This window comes from Cajanus cajan, chromosome 3, assembly GCF_000230855.2.
Source record: "Cajanus cajan strain Asha chromosome 3, NIPB_CcT2T_4, whole genome shotgun sequence".
NCBI lineage: Eukaryota > Viridiplantae > Streptophyta > Magnoliopsida > Fabales > Fabaceae > Cajanus > Cajanus cajan.
Window position 1 is genome coordinate 52943587 of NC_138519.1, and position 21013 is coordinate 52964599.

At 41.3% G+C, this 21013-nt stretch overlaps 2 protein-coding genes across 2 annotated transcripts; both read left to right on the plus strand.

The window, feature by feature from the left end:
* Nucleotides 1-14189: 14189 nt before the first annotated feature.
* On the plus strand, nt 14190-15344 carry LOC145956316 (uncharacterized). The gene has a single exon (XM_083071899.1). It carries the CDS (start codon nt 14190-14192, stop codon nt 15342-15344), a length of 1155 nt encoding a protein of 384 aa, XP_082928025.1.
* Nucleotides 15345-19258: 3914 nt separating this feature from the next.
* Nucleotides 19259-20413, plus strand: LOC145956317 (uncharacterized). Its single transcript, XM_083071900.1, has one exon. It carries the CDS (start codon nt 19259-19261, stop codon nt 20411-20413), a length of 1155 nt encoding a protein of 384 aa, XP_082928026.1.
* Nucleotides 20414-21013: the final 600 nt, after the last annotated feature.

Here is a 21013-nt window from a genome sequence, read left to right on the forward strand (position 1 = left end):
CCGAAAAAGAAAGAAGGGCGAGAAAGAGGTCGGGGGAACCTCTGCCCCTCGCGACACGGAGGAGGTGACTTCTAAGGCTGCGGATGCCGATGCAGTCGACCTCACTGGGAGCCCTACGCTTGGGGAGGTTCCCCAAGTGGCTGCTGCGGGGACTGCTGAGCAGGTTGTTCCCTCAGCCGAGGTAAGTGTCTTGTTCGCTTTAACTTTTCTTCTATGTTGATTTTGCTTGGTTTGTTGAGGTATTATCGCTCTGTGCAGGCAGGGATAGCTGCCGAGGTGGGGGCTTGTGCTGCTGAGCAAGTCGCCCAGGCCGCCGTGGTGAGTACCTCATTTTTCATTTTTTTGGTACTTTTTATGTTATTCTTTTGTCCTCTGATGTGCTGTTCTTTTGTAGGTGGGAGGTGCTGTTGAGATCCCGACAGCTTCGATCTCGGCGGTGCCCGAGGCAGGTGTCCCTGTTGTTGAGCAGGGAATGTCGGCTACCGCTTCCGCTGCTGCCGAGGTTCGAGGCAAGGGGCCAAGTTCCGAGGTCCCTACGGTGACGCCTACAGCCTCTGCACTGTCGTTAGGTCCGTCATAGGGGCCTCCCGGAGCCGATATATTGCTCACCGCTTCGGGAAGGACCACTCTAATGTGCGCCTGGACCACGTGAGTGCCTCCGCCGACATGAATTCGCTGTGAAGCGCGGGGGTGACCGCCGAGAGGTTCTTCCCCAAGGGCTCGCTGAGCTCGGAGGATCAAGAGATGATCGAGGAGGCCGGCCCGTGGAGAGCTTTGATGCTGCTCAGGTCCTTCTGTAGAGGGCTACGACTATTATGGACCATTGGAAGCATAGGTGGTCCAAGCAACAGGAGGATCTGGTTAGACTGAGGGGCCGAGTTCAACCCTTGAGGGACGAAAACAAGGTCCTGAAGGAGGAGAACAAGGTCCTTAGTGCTGCCCTCGGTGAAGCAAAATTGCAGGGTGCCGAGCTGCGAGCCGTGAGGAGGGATCTTGCGAGGGTGCAGAAGTCGCTGGAGATAGCCTTGCGCTCCAACGAGAACTATGCCTCCTAGGTGGGTGAGCTGCAAGGGCTTGCCGCCTCGTCCCGTAGTCGGGTGCGCTTCCTTGAAGATGAGGTGACGTCTTCCTGTGGTCGGGTTTGCTCCTTGGAGGATGAAGTAACATCCCTGAAGAGTGAGCTGGTGGCGACGGCTGAGAAGTGCCTCTGCGACGAGGTCGTCCTTGGCGGCAAAGAGGAGGAGGTCGCCTCTTTGAGAGTGGAGTTGGCGAAGCTAGAGGAGGCCAAGGCGGGGCTGGAGAGGAAACTCGAGGAGACTGAGCGAGCTGTCATCTTCGAGCATAAGAGGGGTTTCCTCAAGGCTACTCGCCAGGCCCGACTCCTTGCGCCAGGGTTCGACTTCTCGGCCATGCACGTGGAGAAGGTTGTTCGCTTCGGGAAGCTGATCAAGGAGGATGGCGTCGAGGATAGCTCTAGTGACAACGCCTCCGCCTAAGCCGTTTTTGTTATGTTCTTCTGCTTTGTTATTCCTTTACTTGAATTCATGTATTGAACTCGGTAAACATGGTTATGTATATACGTATTTTTTGTCTACTTGTTATTGTGCTTTCTTTTGCCTTTGCGTTTAAGCTTGATTTTTTCTTGTTTGCGCGTTTTGAGAGATACGTTCGGTGTCTATTGTATCTTTGTGAAGGTTCAAACTTGACCCTGAGTTAATCATACCGAGGTTCGAATTCAATCTCTGATTTTCGTTAAGTTACTCTTTATGAAGGTTCGAACTCGACCTCGAGTTTATCATATCGAAGTTCGAATTCGACCTCTGATTTTCGTTAAGAAACTTGATAGACCATGGGCCAAGGGCCGAGTTACCAGAGCTATGGCTAGAAGAATACAGGAAGAGTTGGACCTTGTGAAGACTAGTGGGCTTGTCAAGCCCAAGGTATTCTTCACTTGGAATGCTCTATCATAAAAAGAAGGCCTAGTTCTACTTGTGTATATTGTACAGTTTATGCATAGTCTCTTGTATAGGTTATTTTTGCCTTTGTATTTGTGAGGCACTTTACTTGCTTTTTCTAGTGTTTGTATATTGATTTTAAGGTAGGCTACTTGGAGAGTTTAACTCCATTTAACCTCCCTAGTTGATACATTCATTTTGTATTTTTTCAGTAGGGAAAAAGGGGTGACATTTAGCAAAGCTAGGGAGTGTGCTTAGAAATTGGGCCTGAGTTGGGCCTAGGCAAAATTTTGCATATTGGACTCATTTTGCTCCTAATTTTTCATAGATTTGATTTAGCTAGGTCTCATCATCATATGATGAACCTAACTAAACCAAATCAAGGATTTTCAAATTAATTCATGGAGCAAATTGTGAACCAAGGCCGCCTAGCTCTCTTGTCTTCCTTGGCTGAAATTCTTAGCTACACTTCATGGTTTTTGAAGCTTCCCTTGCAAGATTCTAAACCTTAGTAGGTTAAGCCTACCTTACCATGGTTCTTAAGTGAAACATGGTCAAGGTTAGCTTCCTACAAGCTTGCTAAACCATGAGAAGTTAAGCTTACCTTACCATGGTTCCTAGTGAACCATGGTTAAGGTTTGCTTCTCCTAGAAGCTACCTTTCCCTATATATTTGTAATTACCTCTTCAAGAACTTCTCCTTCTTTGAAGCTTCTTCAAAGGAGATTCTAGAGTTCTCAAGGAGTTAACCTCAAGAAGCATCACGGTCCTTGCATGGAGACTTGAAGAATCAACATTCTTCTCCAAGTAGCTCCATCATTTTTGGTATCTAGAGCATAGTGCTCTTGAGGTTTTTGTTTCTAACTTTTTCTAAGTGAATCCGTGTTGTATCTTCCTTTGTCTATGTCTAAATTTGTGTTTGCTGCATGGATCTAGTTTTAATACAATTTTTGATGGATCCTGTATGTCTCATATGAAGTAATTGATTCATGTTTTCTTGTTCCTATTCTTGTGAATCAATTTCGGTTTTGTGCTTTAGGTACTCTTAAACTTGTACGTTTTTGATTTTACATTTCATTTGGAGTGTGAATTTGCATTTCATTTGAAGAAAATTTGAATTTCAATTTTTCTTGTAATTTTTGTTTTCCCAAATTTTTTGTACAAGGCCTTTATTAAGGAGTGTCTTGGAGTGCCCTTGGTGTATCATCATCTCTCCTTAAGAGTTCTCATAGTAAATCTCGTTTAGTACTTGTGAGAGGGTCCTTGAAGATCTTTGGTGCCTTTCAAGCTCTCACCTAGGTTTAATGGCTTTCAACGCCTAGTTTATGTTTTCTTGTCTTTAAGTTTTCAAGCAATTTATGTTTTAAGCAATTTATGTTTTCAGTCATTTAAGTTTTCAAGCAATTTATGTTTTCTTGCCATTTATGTTTTCAAGCATCATATAATTGTACACTTAGGCAAGTGTTTGTTATTTTTCTTTTGAAAAAGATCTTTGTGAAAATTGATTTGTGCAAGGCAAACGTACAAGGGGGTTTAGAGATTTTTACTTGAAGAGGCTTGGTTATTAAGTGGCTCGATAGTAGCTCACCTCCCTCCAAAGTTCAATTTGTACTCTTAGACCTCCAAGTGCCAAGTCTAAAGCACTCCAAAAAAAAATCTTATTTTCATAAAAACTATTTTTGTTTGGAAAAATCTTCTTGAAACTAAAATGTCTCAAAATTCCTCCCATAGTGAAAGTGATGGCTCTCCAAAAAGTCTTTCATATATCACTAAAGAGCTCAAATCACTTAAACTATGGAAAAAGCAAGAGTCTATTCAAAGAGAAAAAGAAAGGATTGAAAGAGAAGGACAACTTTCTTACCTTGAGGAAGAATTGAGGATTTTAAGACAAGAGGAATAAAAATTGAAAGAAGATATGAAGAAACATAGGAAAAAGAGTAGGAGCTCACATTCCCAATATATATCCCCTAATGAAAGCATGAATCAATGGGATCACTACCAACACACTCCTAGAAGGTCCATAAGACCTAGAGAAGTCAAAGTTGACCTTTCACAATTCTTTGGTAAAGATGATGTGGAAGTATACTTAGATTGGGAGATGAAAGTTGAGCAACTCTTTGCTTGCCACAGGGTAAGTGAAGAGAGAAAAGTCCCTCTAGCTACCCTTAGCTTCCAAGGGCATGCCATGTATTGGTGGACTGCTCTAGAGAGAGAGAGACGCCTCCACAATGATCCTCCAATTCAATATTGAAATGATCTCAAAAGTGCTATGAGAAGGAGGCACATTCCCACCTACTATGGGAGGGAGCTTATGAATAAGCTCCAAAGGCTCCAAAAAAGAGACATGTCTGTAGAACAGTACAGGCAACAAATAGAGCTTTTAATGATGAGGGCATGCATAAGGGAAGAGGAAGCTACAACTGTAGCTAGATTCTTAAGTGGTCTTAATTTAGAAATAAGAGACCAAGTGGAGCTACTACCCTAGAGGGACCTAAATGACTTGGTCCAACTTTGTGTAAGGGTAGAACAACAAAGAATGAGAAAATCTTATAAAAAGGATAGCTCCCACTCTTCATTTCTAAAGAAAGATTCCAAGAAGGAGGGAAAAACTTTTGAGAAGAAGAAAACTTTTGAACCCTCCAAGAATCAAGCTACAGAAAAAGATAAGGGATAGGGAAAAGACACTACACACACTAGTTCTAGGACTAGTGATATAAAGTGTTTTAAATGTTTAGGGAGAGGCCACATTGCCGCCCAATGCCCCACAAAGAAGGTCATGATCATGAGGGGGCATGACATTTATAGTAGCCAGGATGAGGCTACTACTTCCTCTAGTAATAGTGAGGAAGAAGCAAGTGAGCAAGAGGAAGGTGTAGAGTCTACTTTTCCTTATGAAGGGGAGCTCTTAATGCTTAGGAGACTCCTCAACAACCAACCTAGTGATACTCTATCACAAAGGGAGAACATATTTCATACTAGATGCAAAGTTTTAAACAGTGCATGTTCTCTTATTGTTGATAGTGGCTCATGGTGCAACTGTTGTAGCACTAGGCTGGTTGAGAAGTTGGGTTTAACTACTAGCCCCCATCCTAAACCTTATCAACTCCATTGGATTAATGAGGATGGTGACTTAGCAGTTGACCAACAAGTAAAGGTCAAACTTTCCATTGGGAATTATGAAGATGAAGTGCTATGTGATGTAGTACCAATGGAAGCTTGTCATATCTTATTAGGAAGGCCATGGAAATTTGATAAGAAAACCATGCATAATGGCCTTACTAACGAGATTACCTTTACACATAAGGAAAAGAAATTTGTGCTTCATCCTCTTTCTCCTCAACAGGTGGCTGAGGATCAAGCACAAATGAAACTCAAAAGAGATAATGAGAAAAGATTTTAAAAAAAGAGAGGAAAAGAGTGAGAAAAAAAAAGTCCGTGAAACTTAAGGATAGAGAGGAATCTAGGGAGAAAGGAGTTCCCTCCCTAGAAGTTGTTACTCAAGAGAAGAACTCTTCAAAAAAAAACCCTCTTGATTCAACAACCCTCTTATATCCTTCTCTGTAAAGGAACTCTTTCTTACACTGCCACATCTAGTGGACATGAGACTTTACCTAAGGGGGTAAAAGCACTTTTAAAGGAGTTTGATGATCTATTTCCTCCCGAGGGTCCAATAGGCCTTCCTCCTTCAAGAGGAATAGAACATCAAATTGATTTGGTGCTTGGGGCTAGCCTACCTAATAGGCCTGCCTATAGGACCAACCCCCAAGAAACAAAAGAAATTGAGTCTCAGGTCCAAGAGTTGTTGGAGAAGGGCTGGGTTCGAAAGAGCTTAAGTCCTTGTGCTGTTCCAGTGTTGTTGGTTCCCAAGAAGGATGGCAAGTGGAGAATGTGTTGTGATAGTAGAGCCATCAGCAACATCACTGTGAAGTATAGACATCCTATCCCTAGACTTGATGACATGTTAGATGAGCTTCATGGAGCCATCATATTCTCTAAATTTGATCTTAAAAGTGGTTATAATCAAATAAGAATTAAAGAGGGAGATGAATGGAAAACCGCTTTCAAGACCAAGTTTGGATTGTATGAATGGTTGGTGATGCCTTTTGGACTCACCAATGCTCCTAGTACCTTTATGCATCTTATGAATCATGTTCTAAGGGATTGTATAGGTAGATTTGTTGTAGTTTATTTTGATGATATTCTTATATATAGTAGGTGCCTAAGTGATCACATAGGACACTTAAGGCAAGTTTTCAACATTCTTAGGAAAAATCAACTCTTTGGAAATCTAGAGAAATGTACATTTTGTGTAGATAGTGTTGTGTTCCTAGGGTTTATCATTTGTAAAAAAGGGGTTCATGTGGACCCCGAGAAAATCAAGGCCATCCAAGAATGGCCCACTCCTAAAAGTGTTGGAGATATTAGGAGCTTCCATGGTTTGGCAAGCTTCTATAGGAGGTTTGTTCCTAATTTCTCCACACTTGCCTCCTCATTAAATGACTTAGTCAAGAAAAATGTGGAATTTATATGGGGAGAGAAACAAGAAAATGCCTTCCTAACCTTAAAGCATAAGCTTACCCATGCACCACTTCTAGCTCTACCTGATTTTTCAAAAAAATTTGAGTTAGAATGTGATGCCTCTGGAGTTGGCATAGGGGCGGTTTTGTTACAGGGTGGGCACCCTATTGCTTATTTTAGTGAAAAACTTAAAGGTGCCTCTCTTAACTACCCTACCTATGACAAAGAGCTCTATGCTTTGGTTAGGGCCCTTCAAACTTGGGAACACTACCTTATTCCCAAGGAGTTTGTCATTCATAGTGACCATGAGTCACTTAAGTATTTGAGGGGTCAAGGCAAACTTAATAAAAGGAATGCTAAGTGGGTAGAGTTTTTGGAACAATTCCCATATGTGATCAAGTACAAGAAAGGGAAAAATAATATTGTGGCTGATGCCCTTTCTAGGAGACACACTTTGTTGATCTCCCTTGGATCTCAAATCTTGGGATTTGATCACATTAAGGAATTATATTCCAATGACTCAGAGTTTAGTGAAAATTATACCCAATGCTTGGTTAAGCCTCAAGGAGGTTTCTATATTTCTTAGGGGTACTTATATAAGGAAGGACGAATTTGCATATCCCAAGGATCTATTAGGAAACTCCTTGTAAGAGAAAGTCATGAGGGTGGACTCATGGGGCACTTTGGAGTTGAAAAGACTCTAAGTTTTCTAAAAGAAAAATTCTTTTGGCCCCATATGAGAAGGGATGTTGAGAGGTTTTGCTCTAGATGCATAGCTTGTTTACAAGCAAAGTCTAAAGTAATGCCTCATGGCACCTATACACCCTTACCTGTTGCTAACTCTCCATGGGTTGATATTAGTATGGACTTTATTTTGGGCTTGCCCAAGACCCAGAGAGGCATGGATTCGATTTTTGTGGTAGTGGACAGATTTAGTAAAATGACCCACTTTATACCCTGCCACAAAATAGATGATGCAAGCAACATAGCAAGGCTCTTCTTCAAGGAAGTGGTTAGACTTCATGGTCTACCCAAAACAATTGTTTCAGATAGGGATACCAAGTTCCTTAGCCATTTCTGGAAAACTCTTTGGAGTAGGCTAGGAACTAAACTACTTTTCTCTACTACTTGTCACCCACAAACTGATGGGCAAACGAAAGTAGTTAATAGATCCCTATCTACAATGTTAAGGGCAGTCCTTAAGGGTAACCATAAGTCTTGGGATGAGTACTTGCCCCATATTGAATTTTCTTACAACAGGGTAGTCCATAAGACTACCAAAATCTCACCTTTTGAGGTTGTATATGGTTTTAACCCTCTTACTCCTTTAGACCTAATACCCCTACCAGATTCTTCTCATTATTTTCATAAAGAAGGGGTATCTAGAGCTGAATTTGTTAAGAAATTGCAAGAGAAGGTTAAAACTCATATACAACAACAAAATGAGAGAACTGCTTTGGATAGAAACAAAGGAAAGAAAAACCTCATTTTTGAGGAAGGAGATTGGGTTTGGCTTCATTTGAGAAAGAAGGAAAGGTTTCCTTCTCAAAGGAAGTCTAAACTCAATCCAAGAGGAGATGGTCCCTTTCAGGTTCTCCAAAGAATCAATGATAATGCCTACAGGTTAGATCTTCCCAGTGATTATGGAGTAAGCAACACTTTAAATGTGAGTGATCTTATTCCCTTTGCAGGTTATGATGAGGAAGATGAACCTACAGATTTGAGGACAAATCCTTCTCAAGAAGGAGGGGATGATAGACCATGGGCCAAGGGCCCAGTTACCAGAGCTATGGCTAGAAGAATACAGGAAGAGTTGGACCTTGTGAAGACTAGTGGGCTTGTCAAGCCCAAGGTATTCTTCACTTGGAATGCTCTATCATAAAGAGAAGTCCTAGTTCTACTTGTGTATATTGTACAGTTTATGCATAGTCTCTTGTATAGGTTATTTTTGCCTTTGTATTTGTGAGGCACTTTACTTGCTTTTTCTAGTGTTTGTATATTGATTTTAAGGTAGGCTACTTGGAGAGTTTAACTCCATTTAACCTCCCTAGTTGATACATTCATTTTGTATTTTTTCAGTAGGGAAAAAGGGGTGCATTTAGCAAAGCTAGGGAGTGTGCTTAGAAATTGGGCCTGAGTTGGGCCTAGGCAAAATTTTGCATATTGGACTCATTTTGCTCCTAATTTTTCATAGATTTGATTTAGCTAGGTCTCATCATCATATGATGAACCTAACTAAACCAAATCAAGGATTTTCAAATTAATTCATAGAGCAAATTGTGAACCAAGGCCACTTAGCTCTCTTGTCTTCCTTGGCCGAAATTCTTAGCTACACTTCATGGTTTTTGAAGCTTGCCTTGCAAGCTTCTAAACCTTAGTAGGTTAAGCCTACCTTACCATGGTTCTTAAGTGAACCATGGTCAAGGTTAGCTTCTCCTACAAGCTTGCTAAACCGTGGGAAGTTAAGCTTACCTTACCATGGTTCCTAGTGAACCATGGTTAAGGTTAGCTTCTCCTAGAAGCTACCTTTCCCTATATATTTGTAATTACCTCTCATGTACTCACTTTTGACATTTTGAGAAATAAAACTTCAGTTTTCTCTCACTCAAGAGTCCCTCAAAACCGTGGAGAATTTCTCTCTAAGGTTTCTAGCAAAGTTCTTCAACTTTGCCTTGGTTCCTCGAGCTTCCTTCACAAGCTTTAGGAAGTGGCCGAACCTCTTCAAGAACTTCTCCTTCTTTGAAGCTTCTTCAAAGGAGATTCCAGAGTTCTCAAGGAGTTAACCTCAAGAAGCATCACGGTCCTTGTATGGAGACTTGAAGAATCAACATTCTTCTCCAAGTAGCTCCATCATAACTCTTTATGAAGGTTCGAACTCGACCTCGAGTTTATCATACCGAGGTTCGAATTCGACCTCTGATTTTCGTTAAGTAACTCTTTATGAAGGTTCAAACTCGACCTTGAGTTTATTATACCGAGGTTCGAATTCGACCTCTGATTTTCGTTAAGTAACTCTTTATGAAGGTTCGAACTTGACCTCGAGTTTATCATACCGAGTTTCGAATTCGACCTCGATTTTCGTTAAGCTACTCTTTGCGAAGGTTCGAACTCGACCTTAATCATGCCGAGGTTCGAATTCGACCTTGTATTTTCGTTAAGTAACTTTTTGTGAAGGTTCAAACTCGACCTTAAGTGAGAGCGAAAGAAGTTGGTTCGGACTCGACCTCTATTTAGCATGAAACATAAAGTGATGTGGAACCAAAAATATGAGTTGAATAGAATGAGTCATTTTATTGATTATGTAAGTGTGCCTCGTTAAAAACCCTCTTAGCCAAAACCCATTTTTCTATTTTTTGGGATAAAAGACTGAGGCGGAAAAAGAGTGCACAGCTCATTCGTACAAAATTCAGCTGAAATAAAACTTGAGATGCGTAGCATTCCAAGTTCGCGGTATAGGTTTTCCGCTGAGTTCTTCTAGTCGGTACGCTCCATTTTCCAAGTCTTCTGTAACTCAGAACGGGCCACCCCAAGTGGGTGCGAGCTTCCCATCTGATGTGTCTTTCCGTGCTTCACCTAGCAATCGCCACACCAAGTCACCAACTCGGAAGGAGCGAGGTCGCACTCGGGTGTTGTATCTTCGGGAAGCTCGGAGCTTGCAGGCTTCTTCGTGGATTTGAGCTTCATTTCTAAGCTCGTCAACCAAGTCGAGGTCAGCCGTCAACTCTTGTGCGTTCTGTTCATTGTTGAAAACTTGGCGTCGGTGGGACGTCTCTCCGACTTCCACTAGGATCATTGCGTCAGCTCCGAAGGTCATCCTGTAAGGTGTCTCTTGCGTGGTCGATTGGGGGGTGCAATGATACGCCTAGAGGATTCTGGGAAGTTCATCGGGCCACTGTCCTTTTGCGTTGCCTAGCCGCTTCCTAAGTTCCCGGAGGATGACCTTGTTGGCTGCTTCATCTTGGCCATTGGTTTGTGGGTGTTCCACCAAGGTCGGAAGATGATTGATACCGAGCTCGCAGAGGAAGTCCTCGAATCCCTGTGCGATGAATTGTCGGTCGTTGTCAGTAACGAGGGTGTGAGGAATTTCGAATCTGCAAATGATATTCCTCCAGATGAACCTTTGCACATTCTCAGTGGTGATTTTGGCGAGTGGGCATGCCTTAATCCACTTGGTGAAGTAATCGATCGCCACTAGGAGGAACTTGAGTTGACCTTTTGCGGGGGGGAATGGCCCGAGGATATCCATCCCCCACTCGGAGAAAGGCCATGCCGACATCATATGGTGGAGTGCTTCGGGCAGTTGCCTGTGTGTGTTGCCGAACTGCTGGCACTCTTTGCATTTTTGTATGTAGTCCTGGCAATCCGACTCCACAGTGGGCCAGTAGTACCCAGCTCGGAGTACTCTGGTCGCCATTGAGCGTGCTCCGAAATGCATGCCACATATACCCAGGTGAATTTCCTCGATGACGTAGGCTGCCTGAGGTGCAGTCAAGCATTTGAGCAGTGGAGTGGAAACGCCACGTTTGAATAGCTCATCCTCGATAATGACGAACTTCGCCGATCTCATCCTCATTTTCCGAGCTTCGTCCTTATCTTCGGGCAAGATCCCTTCTTTCAAGTAATTCCAAATGCCTGTCATCCACCCCTGCTCTTCACCGTCACTGACGTTGACGACTTTGTCGTCCAAGCAGGGTGAGTGCAAGGTTTCCTGGATGGTTCGGTGCTGTCCAGGCCTTTTGGTGTTGGCGAGCTTTGATAGGAGGTCAGCTCGGGTGTTTTGTTCTCGAGGCACATGCTGTATGGTAAACTCGTCAAAGGACGAGATCTGGTGGGACGCGATGTGGAAGTACCGTTGTAGAAGAGTGTCATTTGCCTGGTACGTCCCACTGAGTTGCTCCACCATGAGCTTCGAGTCGTTGTTGCAACTCACTCTTCGAGCTCCGAGGTCGCGGGCTAGCCTTAGTCCTGCGAGGAGTGCCTCATACTCCGCCTGGTTGTTGGTCACCTTGAAGCTAAACTTGAGGGATTGCTCTAAAGTGACTTGGTTTGGTCCTTCCAATATGATACCTGCACCACCACCCTTAGAGTTGGAGGACCCGTCAACATGTAAAGTCCGTACCTGAGGTTCTTCGGCAGTAGTAGGCGTAAGCTCGGCTACGAAGTCAGACAGGCATTGAGCTTTCAGGGGTCCGCGACTTTCATACTGGATGCCGAACTCTGACAATTCTACTGACCACGCAATCATCCGTCTGGCTAACTCGGGCTTTCGCAAAATTTGCTTGATGGGGTAGTCGGTTTTGACTACCACCTGGTGACTGTGGAAGTAGAGTCGGAGCTGCGGTGACAAGTGCCAATGCTAGCTTCTTGATCTTTTGGTACCGCTTTTTCGCGTCTTGGAGAACTCAGCTGATGAAGTAGATCGGCGTCTGCACTTTTTGGTGCTCTTGCACTATAACTGCGCTGATGGCGCTTTCTGCTATGGCCAAGTAGAGGAGTGTAGACACCCAATTTTGTCCGGGGGGCACACTAACAAAGAAATGGACGTCCATTACGAAGGGAAGGGGCTTCCGAAGTAGGCAAACAACAAGACAAGACATCAGAAGGCCTAAAGGCCAAATAAGGTGGTTTCAGTAGCCCGGAACGGGCCGTTCCAAAAAAACTCAGAACGGGCCGTTCCACAATCGGAACGGGCCGTTCTGAACCCCGGAACGGGCCATTCAAATATAAGAACGGGTCGTTCCAACATAACTGAAATCAACTAAATATTTTGGGTGGAACGGGCCGTTCCAATTTCAGAACGGGCCGTTCCAAACAAGGCAAATATGGAACGGGCCGTTCTGGAAAAGGAAAAATTGTGTTACTTTCTACTCTGGAACGGGCCATTCCGATTTTAGAACGGGCCGTTCCGAAACCAGAACAGGCCGTTCTGGCCCACTACTGATCCCTATAAATTGAAGTCTTGGGCACAGTTCTCAGGGCGGCTAGAGAAATTTCGAATAAGACTCCTTTGAGCACGAAAATTCTCTATTTCTCTCCCTTCTATTATATTTTTTGAGATTTGTGTCGCATCTCTATATTCTCTCTCCCCCCTATTGTATTTCTTGAGATTTGTGAGACATACTGTAGTGTGAAAGGTCGCCACAAAGCACCTTTTTCATATTTGAAGATTCAATAAAGCTTGTTCAAGAGGTATTTCAGCTAATCTTCTTCTCTTCCTTTTATTTCTTATCTTTATCTCTTTTTTTTGTTATAATAAACGTCATAATGTAGATATTTTAGGGTTAATCGCTTAATTTATATTTTAAGCATGATTTATATTTTAAGCATGTAAATAAAATATTAATAAAGGGGATTCAATATTTAATTTATTAATTCTTATAATGTTAACTTCATCATAGGGTACCAATTGAGGGCGCTGTAGGGGTGCTTAATACCTTCCCTACACGTAACCGACCCCCGAACCCAATTCTGGTTATCAAGGCCATAGTTGGATCTTTAAAAAACCTTTTCTTTTCCAATGTTTTGAGTAAAATATTGGTGGCGACTCCATGAACCTATTTTCAAAAACCATTAATTAAGGATTAGTCTGGTGTCCGGGCATCCCTTAATTAATGAGGCTTTTAAAAGGATGTCTAAACCATACGTCGCGAGATCGGAAATTTTCGGGTTGCGACAGATGGCGACTCCACTGGGGACGTTTAAAGAGGGTCAGACCCATTTAATTGATGAAGTTAATAAAATAAAAATAATAATTTAAATATTTTTCCCCTTTACTTTATTTGTTTTATTTGTTTGGCTTTAATATATTTTTGTTTGTTTAAATTATGCATCTGTTTGAATTAACAACTGCACACAAACCATAGCACACAACAGTTCCCCCTACACCCGGGGGCATAAGGGTATTAAACATAGGGAGTGGTTGACGTACGACCGGCCCAAGTTTGGCCTTGGAGCCTGCGAGCCTTGTCGGAAATCACACTCAAGGTGATAACCGGTTACTCTAGCCTGAAATACTGCGACAGACCTTAGAGTTTGCCAGGTGACGGTGACAGAGATACTGGGTCCCTATAATGGGGGCACCTTGGGGACCTTAAGACCAAAGTGAGGATGATTAGAACCGCCCTATACAATGCACTTTTCTAAACAGGGACCACATACGATGGATTTATATGCGACAGCTTGTGGATTGTATGAACACGTGTTTGTTGCATTTTGGTTATTCAAACCATTCATTTATTTTTATAGTTCCCCTACGGTAAAGAAAAACACAAAATAAAAAAAATAAAAATGCATTATCATGCGAGAGAAAACCTAGTGTGAAAATAAAATATGTGAGAATCATACATCCCTTTTTTTATTTTAAAAAAAAAAAAAAAAAAGGGGCATCATGCATTTTCCAAAATAAAAAAATAATAAATAAAAAAAATATAAAAGAGAGAGTAAAGAGGAGGGACATGCATACTACATACATTTCTATGATCACAAGGAGATTTCTCACAAAGACTGATGAACTCCAATTAGTGTGACCTTTGTTACATCGTAAAAAATTACGAAAAGGGACACTTTGATCTCATGTTCAAAGGAGTGGCCACCAAGTCTTCGTTGAGAAACCTCCTTCATGCATTATCATTTAAATAAGCTTAATAGGAAATTATCTTATCCCTTAAAGGTGGCTTTTCAACATTCCGTACTCACACGAGCACAAAAGATAAAAGCTATGGAAGACCTAGAGGAGAGAAATCGTGCCCTCAACGAGGAGCTCGGACAGCTCAAGGAACAAATGGCTAGAATGCTTGAGGCCATGAACAAATTGCAGCACGACAATAATACTAGCAATGTTGGTATCGCTTCCAAAGATCATCTGAACGCCTTGGAAGAAAGACTGAGAGTTGTGGAAGGCCACAGTTTTGATGTTCAAGGGGCTGCAGACATGTGCTTGGTGCAAGACATCCAATTCCCCGCCAAGTTCAAAATCCCTGACTTCCAAAAGTACACTGGAGCCAGTTGTCCAAAAAGACATCTAACAATGTACTGTAGGAAGATGGCAGCCTACGTGGACAATGAAAAGCTCCTGATACATTGTTTTCAGGAAAGCCTTTCAGATGTCGCTCTCAACTGGTACATGCAGCTGGATGGAGGGAGGATCCAAACATGGAAACAGTTAGCCGATGCTTTTCTTCGGCGATACAAGTATAACATCGACCTAATTCCTGATAGGTCTGATTTACAAAGCTTGAGCAAGAAGGGCGATGAGTCCTTCAAAACCTATGCACAGAGATGGAGAGATTTGGCTGCACAAATAGAGCCTTCATTATCTGACAAGGAGATGGTGACAATGTTCATCAACTCTTTAAGTGGACCCTATTATGACAAGATGATAGGGAACACGTCGACCCTTTTTGCTGACATAGTCACTATAGGTGAAAGGGTTGAGCAAGGCTTAAAAAGCGGGAAGATAGGGAAGGCTCCGACGAGTTATGACCCTAGGAAGATCTATGAAAAGAAGAGGGAAGAAGGGGTCCACGCCGTCATCTTTACTCCAAAAAGTCAAGTCACACCACAGGCAAAGCCTAGAGACGACAAGGTAGTAGACAAAATCCCCATCACATACACAGAGCTACTACCCCAACTCCTAGAGGCTTCAATGATAGTCCGACATCCTCCAACGAAGAAGATGGACCCTCCTTACCCGCCGTGGTACAAACCTGAGGAAAGGTGTGACTATAACTCTAACTCTCCGGGGCACTCCGTGGAGCGATGCAAGGCCCTGCAATTTTGCGTGCAAGGACTTATAGACGCTGGGTGGTTGAAATTTGACACCAACACACCTAACATCGACAAGCACCCACTGCACAAGCATGAAGAGGAATGATCTTGGAGTATAAGATTGAGAAATTACTAGACTAGGGGGACTCTTTTTTTTTTTCAAAAAAATAATAAATAAATTTAAATTCATGCTCAAAACTCATGACCTTCGCCCATGGTCATGAGTTCAAAATAAGGGCTTGTATAAATTTTTACATTTATCAATAAGATATGTCATTCCTACAAATCTCTGTTTCATTCCCTTTTCCCTTTTACCACTAAAGTCTAAAACAATCATAGTACCTAATGTTGTGTATTTTACTCGTATTTTAGCACTTTAATTCACAAGAATTCATAGCATAATCATGCATATCTTTCATGTTTTTAATAAATTTTTATATCATTTTCCTATTTTATGCTTTTCTTGGTATGTGTTGTGTTTTCTCTGAGCAGGATCAAGATTTAAGAATTAAAGAGGAAATGCTGAGCTACAGGGAAAATCACGGCCATGATTCTAAATCACGCCCGTGATTCACCAAAGAAAATCACGGCCGTGACTCCCAATCACACCCGTGAACGCCACTGACCCTTCATAGATGTGCTCCAGAGAAGATCACGGTCGTGATTCTCAGTCACGGCCGTGATTCACTTCGCGTCCCAGCTTTTTAAGTTTTATGTTTTATTTTTATTTTATCTTTGTAATTTTTATCTTGGTAGTTTTACCTTTTTACCCTTTTAGGTTATAAATTAGATGAGGTTAGCCTAGAACGGAGATTTTTGTTTCGGAGACATTTTTTTTAGTTTTTGACACTTGGAGAAGGTTGGGCGCCTGTGCCATCGACTCTAAGGTTTGCTTTTCTTTTATTCTTCTTTTCTTGGAGAACTACTATGAACTCCTGTGAGTAGTTTCCCTTTTTCTGGGATCAGGGCTTAGCCTCTGAGAACCTCTTTATTAATGCATTATTCAGTTTCTTAATTTTATTCCAATTCTTGATCTGTTCTTTTATATTTTATATATGAACTTTAATATTATTGTTTTCATAATAACATTAATTAAGGATGAACTGAGAGGAGAACTTGATTATAATTATGATAAACAATTAATCTTAATTTTCATAATCATAGATAATTAGGGATGAACTGAGAGGAGAACCTAATTATCGGAACCTAAAGGAACAGACTTGAGTGTTAAATCACGAGAGTTGATTTAAGCTTTCGAGGAGCAATAGATTAACAAAGATCTTAATGGGTTTAATTGAACGTAATTACCACGAGAGTAGAGATTAATTTTAATTAAACACGTCCTCGTAGCCTGAGAAGGTGCAAGGATTAAATTAGGTTAAGACTACCTTCAAGATGGAATAGAATTAATTAATGAAAATAATAATTCAATATTGTTGGAACTCTTTGTGCGAACCCTAGATTCCCGGAAATCTCCTTATCTTATCTTAAAGTTTTATCTTATTCATTAATTGCATTACTATCTCTTTTACCATCAAATCTGATCTTATCATCTCAAAACAAAAATTCAATCTGTTTTAAAATTCAAATTAAAATACTAGTAATTCTAGGTCAAACACGTAGTCCCTGTGATTCGATATTTATTACTTGACGACAACCGTACACTTGCGGTTTTCCATACATCAGTACCCAAATACCAAAAAAAAAAATAGACATGACTAAAGATAATAAAATTAATCAAAGCTTTGAACATCTACGACACATCATCTGAGTCTATGGAGATCACTTCCTCGAAGCATAAAAGGATAAGAAAATGATAAAATGCAAAATCATGAGATTCTTATTGCACAAGAAGAGTCTTACAAAAACATCGACTCAATTTGGTTGACAGAGGAAGCACAAATCTCGGTCCATGAAAGAACTCTCAACACCTATAGGCTAGGGCAACATCTTTCTCCTTGGTGTACGGACGGGGGCCGTTCTGAACCCCGGAACGGGCCGTTCCAATATAAGAACGGGCCGTTCCAACGTAACTGAAATCAACTAAATATTTTGGGTGGAACGGGCCGTTCCAATTCCAGAACGGGCTGTTCCAAACAAGGCAAATATGGAACGGGTCGTTCTGGAAAAGGAAAATTTGTGTTACTTTCTACTCTGGAACGGACCGTTCCGTTTTCAGAACGGGCCGTTCCGAAACCAGAACAGGCCGTTCTGGCCCACTGCTCATCCCTATAAATTGAAGTCTTGGGCACAGTTCTCAAGGCGGCCAGAGAAATTTCGAATAAGACTCCTTTGAGCACGAAAATTCTCTATTTCTCTCCCTTCTATTATATTTTTTGAGATTTGTGTCGCATCTCTATATTCTCTCTCCCCCCTACTGTATTTCTTGAGATTTGTGAGATATACTCTAGTGTGAAAGGTCTCCACAAAGCACCTTTTTCATATTTGAAGATTCAATAAAGCTTGTTCAAGAGGTATTTCAGCTAATCTTCTTCTCTTCCTTTTATTTCTTATCTTTATCTTTTTTTTTTTGTTATAATAAACGTCATAATTTAGATATTTTAGGGTTAATCGCTTAATTTATATTTTAAGCATGATTTATATTTTAAGCATGTAAATAAAATATTAATAAAGAGGATTCAATATTTAATTTATTAATTCTTATAATGTTAACTTCATCATAGGGTACCAATTGAGGGCGCTATAGGGGTGCTTAATACCTTCCCTACACGTAACCGACCCCTGAACCCAATTCTGGTTATCAAGGCCATAGTTGGATCTTTAAAAAACCTTTTCTTTTCCAATATTTTGAGTAAAATATTGGTGGCGACTCCATGAACCTATTTTCAAAAACCATTAATTAAGGATTAGTCTGGTGTCCGGGCATCCCTTAATTAATGAGACTTTTAAAAGGATGTCTAAACCATACGTCGCGAGATCGGAAATTTTTGGGTTGCGACAGATGTCGACTCCACTGGGGACGTTTAAAGAGGGTCAGACCCATTTAATTGATGAAGTTAATAAAATAAAAATAATAATTTAAATATTTTTCCCCTTTACTTTATTTGTTTTATTTGTTTGGCTTTAATATATGTTTGTTTGTTTAAATTATGCATCTGTTTGAATTAACAACTGCACACAAACCACAGCACACAACAGTTCCCCCTACACCCGGGGGCATGAGGGTATTAAACATAGGGAGTGGTTGACGTACGACCGGCCCAAGTTTGGCCTTGGAGCCTGCGAGCCTTGTCGGAAATCACACTCAAGGTGATAACCGGTTACTCTAGCCTGAAATACTGCGACAGACCTTAGAGTTTGCCAGGTGACGGTGACAGAGATACTGGGTCCCTATAATGGGAGCACCTTGGGGACCTTAAGACCAAAGTGAGGATGATTAGAACCGCCCTATACAATGCACTTTTCTTAACAGGGACCACGTACCATCGATTTATACGCGACTACTTGTGGATTGTATGAACACACGTTTGTTGCATTTTGTTTATTCAAACCATTCATTTATTTTTATAGTTCCCCTACGGTAAAGAAAAACACAAAATAAAAGAAATAAAAATGCATTATCATGCGAGAGAAAACCTCGTGTGAAAATAAAATATGTGAGAATCATACATCCCTTTTTTTATTTAAAAAAAAAAAAAAAAAAAAAAAAAAAAAAAAAAAAGGCATCATGCATTTTCCAAAATAAAAAAATAATAAATAAAAAATATATATAAAAGAGAGAGTAAAGAGGAGGGACATGCATACTACATACATTCCTATGATCACAAGGTGATTTCTCACAAAGACTGGTGAACTCCAATTAGTGTGACCTTTGTTACATCGTAAAAAATTACGAAAAGGGACACTTTGATCTCATGTTCAAAGGAGTGGCCACCAAGTCTTCGTTGAGAAACCTCCTTCATGCATTATCATTTAAATAAGCTTAATAGGAAATTATCTTATCCCTTAAAGGTGGCTTTTCAACATTCCGTAATCACACGAGCACAAAAGATAAAAGCTATGGAAGACCTAGAGGAGAGAAATCGTGCCCTCAACGAGGAGGTCGGACAGCTCAAGGAACAAATGGCGAGAATGCTTGAGGCCATGAACAAATTGCAGCACGACAATAATAATAGCAATGTTGGTAACGCTTCCAAAGATCATCTGAACACCTTGGAAGAAAGACTGAGAGTTGTGGAAGGCCACAGTTTTGATGTTCAAGGGGCTGCAGACATGTGCTTGGTGCAAGACATCCAATTCCCCGCCAAGTTCAAAATCCCTGACTTCCAAAAGTACACTGGAGCCAGTTGTCCAAAAGGACATCTAACAATGTACTGTAGGAAGATGGCAGCCTACGTGGACAATGAAAAGCTCCTGATACATTGTTTTCAGGAAATCCTTTCAGATGTCGCTCTCAACTGGTACATGCAGCTGGATGGAGGGAGGATCCAAACATGGAAACAGTTAGCCGATGCTTTTCTTCGGCGATACAAGTATAACATCGACCTAATTCCTGATAGGTCTGATTTACAAAGCTTGAGCAAGAAGGGCGATGAGTCCTTCAAAACCTATGCACAGAGATGGAGAGAATTGGCTGCGCAAATAGAGCCTTCATTATCTGACAAGGAGATGGTGACAATGTTCATCAACTCTTTAAGTGGACCCTATTATGACAAGATGATAGGGAACACGTCGACCCTTTTTGCTGACATAGTCACTACAGGTGAAAGGGTTGAGCAAGGCTTAAAAAGTGGGAAGATAGGGAAGGCTCCGACGAGTTATGACCCTAGGAAGATCTATGAAAAGAAGAGGGAAGAAGGGGTCCACGCCGTCATCTTTACTCCAAAAAGTCAAGTCACACCACAGGCAAAGCCTAGAGACGACAAGGTAGTAGACAAAATCCCCATCACATACACAGAGCTACTACCCCAACTCCTAGAGGCTTCAATGATAGTCCGACTTCCTCCAGCGAAGAAGATGGACCCTCCTTACTCGCCATGGTACAAACCTGAGGAAAGGTGTGACTATCACTCTAACTCTCCGGGGCACTCCGTGGAGCGATGCAAGGCCCTGCAATTTCGCGTGGAAGGACTTATAGACGCTGGGTGGTTGAAATTTGACACCAACACACCTAACATTGACAAGCACCCACTGCACAAGCATGAAGAGGAATGACCTTGGAGTATAAGATTGAGAAATTACTAGAGTAGGGGGACTCTATTTTTTTTTCAAAAAAATAATAAATAAATAAACAAATTTAAATTCAAGCTCAAAACTCATGACCTTCGCCTATGGTCATGAGTTCAAAATAAGGGCTTGTACAAAATTTTTACATTTATCAATAAGATATGTCATTCCTACAAATCTCTATTTCATTCCCTTTTCCCTTTTATCACTAAAGTCTAAAACAATCATAGTGCCCAAATACCAAAAAAAAAAAAAGAAAAAAAAATAGACATGACTAAAGATAAAAAAATTAATCAAAGCTTTGAACATCTACGACACATCATCTGAGTCTATGGAGATCACTTCCTCGAAGCATAAAAGGATAAGAAAATGATAAAATGCAAAATCATGAGATTCTTATTGCACAAGAAGAGTCTTACAAAACATCGACTCAATTTGGTTGACAGAGGAAGCACAAATCTCGGTCCATGAAAGAACTCTCAACACCTGTAGGCTAGGGCAACATATTTCTCCTTGGTGTACGGACGGGGGCAGTGTTAATCACCAAAGACACAAGTCCTCCCAAATGCAGACGGTAGGAGGTTTTGT